Genomic DNA, 6,349 nt, shown 5'->3' with positions numbered 1-6,349 from the left:
TAAAATTGTTGGGGGTGCCTGGGTGGCTCTGTGGGCTAAAGCCTCTGCCTTCCGCTCAGGTCATGATCCCAGAGCCCTGGGATGGAGCCCTGCCTCCGGCTCTCTGCTGGGTGGGGAGCCTGCTTCCTGCTCTCTCTCTGCCTGCTTCTCTGCCTATTTGGGATCTCCGTCTGTCAAATAAATAAATAAAATCTTGAAAAATAAATGAATTTCTATTTAAAAATAAAATTAAATTAAAATTGTTTTTGATCCTAAAAGATGTCAGGACTGGTAGACTAGAAGGGAATGATAGCTGATAGTTTAATAGTGCAGAAAAAGCAGGTATAAAAACACAAAAAGTTTTGAAGTTAAAGGTCATTAAAGGCATACTGAGGGTTGCTGGAGGGGATGGGGATAGGAAGGATGGGGTGGCTGGATGATGAACATTCATTGGGGAGGGGATGTACTATGGTGAGTGCTGTGAATTGTGTAAGACTGATGAATCACAGACCTCTACCCCTGAAACAAATTATATATATGTTAATTTTTTGAAAGGGTTGAAATAAAATAAAATGAAGCAAAGTCATAAGCTTACTGAGCACTACTAAATACAGCACAGTCAATAAAAGAGATTTATAGTCAGGACTCATGATTTAGACAACAATGTTTAGTATTTTCTATTTAAGATGGCAGAGATTAAACTATTCCCATCCAAAATTATATAACAAGATACATATGGCCTTTAAAGCCTTTCAGATTTTGGAAAATTCAATTCTGGACCAAAAAATAGTGTTACATGTATTTATGGATAACATTCGATTGTCCAATACTCTAACACATTTGTTTAAAAAGAATGACATCAAAATAAGTAATCCTTAAAATCATTATGATAATTAATAGCATGACACCAAAGTTATAATACTTTTTAATAAAACTTTTACATTTCTGGAACAACTTATTCAATTCATTCAATATACATGATATAGCAAACAAAAACATTTAAAGCACATTTCTTTTGACTGTTTATTCAATATATATACCCGTCACATATTTTTTTGGTATTCTTCTGAACTATTGTACAAAGCTTTAAAAAATGAAATTTTCATATAAAAATAGTTATTTATCTGGCTTTCTAACAGTTGAGTTTTCAAATTAAATAACAAGGTGTTCTGTTTATCAATGTATATTACATAGAAATAGTTAAATACTTTAATATTTAGAAAAACATCAAGAAGTCAGTTTTCTAAAGGCTACTATGTCTTTAGTTGGTAATCCAGATTTTATTTATAATTTTAAAATTACATGTTCTGTGGGTATAAAAGTTTAAAAATATACATTCCAATTTAATTAAAAAGGCTTCTAAATTTACATTTTCAAAGACTGCTGTGATTGCTATAGTGACTATCTTGTAATATACTTAGCCAAAATAAGTTAATTTTTCAAAATCAGTAACATGGAGTATGCTGGCAAGATTTCTCTCGAAACAAATAAGGGTAATTATAAAGTCAATGCTATCGATGTACTACTACAAATAAATATGTTTAAAGTATAATTACTTTGTTTTAAAAAGCAGGACATAAAAATGCATAGAATAGGTGAAGATTTTTAATGCAAATCACTAGTGCAGAAAACTGGGCTCTTAGTTCCTTAAGATAGTAGAGGATTTCAGTTTAAAAGATGACTTCTCACTAGGGATATTGTGACTTTCTGCGAATCAAAAAAAGAAAGTCTCTTATTTCTATTCAGATGCTTCTAGTGTTTTGGTTCAAGTGTTTCTATGGAACTCCTTTAACTTAAATGTTCTTTCCCTGAAAAAGACATTTTAAGCTAATAATTTTGGCCTCATGACATACATACTTTAAAGATACATGTGATTCTGCAGCCAATGCCTCCCCCATTCTAATATCTATCCACATATGCACTTATAAATAGACACATTTCCAGGATTATAAAAAATATTTAATTTTCATAAGCTTAAATAATTACTGAATGTTAATACAGAATACATTAATATTTGTATAATTTTACTTTTATTTATAAAAAGGTTTTTTATAGCAGCATTTGCATTGCAAATGAAATATGATCAGATGATGCTGCAGTGTACATGGACCCACACTGCAAACCCAACGGAGCAGCTGCCACGTTCCTCTAAAAGAAACATCTGTTTCAGCTACAAAGGAGCAGTTCCTATAACTTACAAAAGCTATGAGGGGCTAAAAACTTACCTGAACCTTGTAAGTGCATTTAAAAGTTATCTCCATAGAATTGGCCATATTTGTTAAAAATAGTCACAAGGCCAAGTTATCTCTGCCCCTAGAAAAATTTTCTAATGAGATAAGTAAAAATTATATTACTGAATAGAGTTTTTAATTGAATCACATGAACTAAAAATTAATGGCATTTTCAAGAGTAAAAAAATAAAACCATCACAGTGAGAGGTATAAGATAGTGAGAAAGACTGATCAGAAATTTAAAAATTACAAAAAAGCAAATTAAAACTCTCAATCTCAAACACTCATATTAAGCTTGTTTTTGTTGAGTTCACGCTCCAGATTGCCAATCAAAGTATCAATACTTTCTTGTAGGTCTTTAAGATTGGCCTTTCGATCCACGGTAGACTCAATTGTCTGCATTGTCAAGTATGTCTGAAATGTGTACTCTTTGGACATGGGTACTGGCTGTTCAATCATTATATCTTGTCCATACATTTTGCTACAGGTTTCTCCATCTTCTCTATCTTCCGAAGGGATGTTATCATAATCTACATCATTTAAATTTTCTTTTGCATTTAAAAAGTAGTTTTCTCCACAGCTGCTCCAGTCTCCTGCATAACGATTGCTAACTGGACTGTCTAATCTGGTTTGCCTTGGTCTAAGTATTCTCGATGACTCAGTACCACTCAAATTTAACAGGCAAGGTCGTTCTTTCTTCCTCCTCAAATAATTTAGAGAAGACTTCGGCTCTGGAAACAAATTGTCTGTCGATTCTTTGACAGTTAAACGTTGCACTAGAAACAAACAACAAATTTGCTTAGTCACAGCCATCCAACTGGCCTTAAAAAAACAGAGCAAAGATAAGCCGTTTAATAATCAACTACAAACATGCATTAAAAAAAACATGCACACTATTTAAAAAATAGCATTCCATAATTACTTTTTTCTATCACCAGAAATAATCAAGATTAATGACAGAAGCTAGGAGAATGTTCAATGGTGCTAATTCATGCCGTATCATAACATCCCCAAACAAATTTCTGATGTTGATTAACTTTCGGTGCAGTTAATTATTATCCAGCTATAATTCAAACAGTAGCTAAGCTGGTAGCTTCTTCTAAATTAAAAGCTACAGTAAAAAGCAGGCAAGGCATGTTGGTGTACAAAAAAAAAACAAACAAACCAGAAGTTCCTTCTTCTGCAAACATCTAAATCAGGCAAAGACATCTAAAGTGCTCACTCTAACCTTTGTGCTTTTTTGCAATTCTATTAGCAGCGGTGTCAAAATTTACTAAGCAGCCCAAATTTCACTTTGATAAAATGCACAAATACTAGACTTGACCACTAGTTACCTGAGTTTGATTACACAGCATTAGCTACTAATAGTCTTCATATAGTGCCTGAAAACAGTACAGATACTTTATTTTCCCATTCTGGTTAGGTATTTAACAATCTCGAATAACATTCTTCATATTAAAATTCATTTCTTCTAAGAGTATACATTGTGCTGGCCATACAGATTACTATAGATAAACACATGAAAAACCCAGGCTTTACTGTTTACTCTCTTTGTGAATATTGGACAAAACATTTGTCTAAGATTCTTCTGTATATAAAAGAACTTAAATGTTGAGGCATAGCTTTTAAAAACTGTCCACAATACCTTTCTCTTTTTGCTTATTTTCCATTAATAAATGCCTCTCCGTTTATACTTTCTTTCACTAAGATACATATTATAAGTGTGATTATCAGTAGTAACACACCCACTTTTCACACTCCAACATATAAAGAATGCTTGTTTCCTACTGTAGAAAATAAGATAATAATAAAAAAGTAATATGAACATGTACATAGTGCTAGTTTTCCCGACTTACAGGGAACTTAATAACATTTTTCAGATCATATCTTTTTACTTAGATTTTATTAAAATACTTGATAACTATCTATAGGTATGTTTTTAACATGTCCATTTGTCTATATTTCTATGATGGCCAGTATATATAACTATGAATAGCTAAAAAAAACTCTTGATCAAAAATTTTCTGGAAAATAAAGGTCTGATATTTACTTTAAATTGATCTTTAATAACAGTATTAATATATAATGCCCCATGCCATTAATTGATGCAATTACAGAAGGAATATCTGAATTTTTTCCACTGTTTAATTATTCAAATTCCTTTTTCTCCTCTAGCTGCTCATCTTCTTGCCTTTCTCCCTCATTTTCTGTGCTATTCCTGTTCTTAGTGCTTAAGTGTCAAGACTATTGTTTTCATTACTTTGCTAACCTTGAAGTCATCTGGTTTGTGAGCCAACCAAAGTAAAAAAAAAAAATTTTTAAGTAAGCTCTATGCCTTGGCAACATGGGACTTAAACTCATAACCCTCAAGATCAAGAGTCTCATGTTTTACCAACTGAGCCAGCCAGGCGCCCCAAAGTAAAACATCTTTGATTGTTTGTTGAGCTTATCTTGTTGTGCCCCCATCTCTAACATTCACCTGCAAAACCCATATTTGTTGCCAGTTACTTTAAGTTGTTTAAATAAACCCTTATTCAGACATGATTTTTGTATATTTTCTTGGAAAACATTTAGGAAACCAATTATAATATTTTATATCTTTTAGACAAAAAATTCAGTTTTTGAAAAATCGACTTCACTGACTTTAAACTATAATGGTGGAGTGATTTCCTATTAAAAATGCAGAGAAAATGTCTAATTTTAACCCCAAAAGGGAAGTACTGGTTTCCCAGCATTATGACTGCCCATCCTCAACAGAATAAAATTTAAAATGCAATCTATAAAGTTGCTGAAAATGTTTCAAAATGTAATGATAAGTACTAAGAAACTGAATTTTCTTATCTTGTTCTACTGACAGATTTATATTTTTAATCACTTTATTAGGCTTTTATCTATAGCATAACTGCCTTATTTAACAGAATATATTAAGTGCCTAGATAATGCCAAGCACCACTGTCTTAGAACTTGGGTTCTAAGGGTAAGCAAAACATAATCCCTGACCTCATAAAGCTTACTCTAATGAGAAAAATGAAAGAAAAAAGAATAGGAAAAAAATTACAGCTTTTCCCCAAAAAACCTGCCTCAAATTTACTCATCATAGAAAATGTGATACAGCAAACAGCTGGTCTAGGAGTTACACTCTCTCTAAAGCTATTTCCCCATCTGTAAAGAGAAAGTAAATTTTAATATTCTTCTTAAAACAGCAAGACCATTTTTAAAAAGCAACAATTTTGTAAAAATCCAATACATAAAAAAGATGAAAAGAAGACTATTTTGATCAAAAGGGAAGTGTGTTTACATTTTGTTCCCTCACCTGCTGCCAATCTGGCTCCAAAGCTGCTTCCAAAGAACCTTAGGGCTTGGCAGAAGACCATCTGAAATGCCACTGGCAGGATGATTTTTACCTTCTAGTGCCAATATGCTAGAATTCTAACCGATCACTTTGCAGATAAGATTTTTCCAATGGAAAGCTTAAAGCAAATTTTATTACTGCCCCAAATTAAAAAACAAAAAATAACACAAAAAGTTAAAATAACGAAGCCACGTGGGTGGGGGGAGGGTGGAACCAACTTTTTTTTACCTCCAGAGGAGGAGGGGAAATTCCAAAATTCAAAAATAAGTAAGATATGCATCTAGAAAGGCGGGTCAAACCCTTCTACTTGGTGTGTAGAGATGGGCATTCACCAAGTTCATATGCTATGGCCCTTTCTCTGTATCACTACCAACTTACTTAGGCTCAGTAACGTACTATTTGTACTTGATGTTTGCTTTTCCTTCAATCCAAAAGCAAATGATTTAGAAGGCCACATTAACCGGTATTTATTCTCATCTTTCTGCCCTTTATCTGAGGTACTATAACTAAAGAAAAATACAGGTTATAGAAAAGGGGGCAGGTTTTTTAAAAATTGAAGTACAGCTGACATACGTTTGTATCACTTTCAGGTGTAAACACAGTGAATCAACAACTCTACAGATAACACAGTGTTCCCCACAACAGGTGTAGTCACCATCTGTCACCAACGTTATTCCAGTGACATTGACTATGTTCCCTATGCCGCCCTTTTCATCTCTGGGCTTGATTTGATTTGGTAACTGGAATTCTGTGTTTCTTAGTCTTCTCCACCCATTTCACTCCTCCC

At 33.0% G+C, this 6,349-nt stretch overlaps 1 protein-coding gene across 2 annotated transcripts in view; it reads right to left on the bottom strand.

The window, feature by feature from the left end:
- Nucleotides 1-637: 637 nt before the first annotated feature.
- SYDE2 (synapse defective Rho GTPase homolog 2) overlaps nucleotides 638-6,349 on the bottom strand; it is a 47,994-nt gene continuing 42,282 nt past the window's right edge. The window contains exons 7-8 of one of the 2 annotated variants that reach the window (XM_046026601.1): nucleotides 3,545-3,592; nucleotides 2,887-2,986 (exon numbers count right to left, since the gene is read on the bottom strand). In XM_046026601.1, coding sequence (XP_045882557.1) covers nucleotides 3,582-3,592 — 11 coding nt within the window. In that variant the 3' untranslated portion in view covers nucleotides 2,887-2,986; nucleotides 3,545-3,581. Of the gene's footprint in view, nucleotides 2,987-3,544; nucleotides 3,593-6,349 lie in introns of both variants that reach the window. The other variant, XM_046026598.1, reaches the window with a different exon arrangement.

The sequence above is a fragment of the Meles meles genome, chromosome 1 (genome assembly GCF_922984935.1).
Source record: "Meles meles chromosome 1, mMelMel3.1 paternal haplotype, whole genome shotgun sequence".
Classification (NCBI taxonomy): Eukaryota; Metazoa; Chordata; class Mammalia; order Carnivora; family Mustelidae; genus Meles; species Meles meles.
This window is presented reverse-complemented; position numbering and strand designations above follow the sequence as displayed.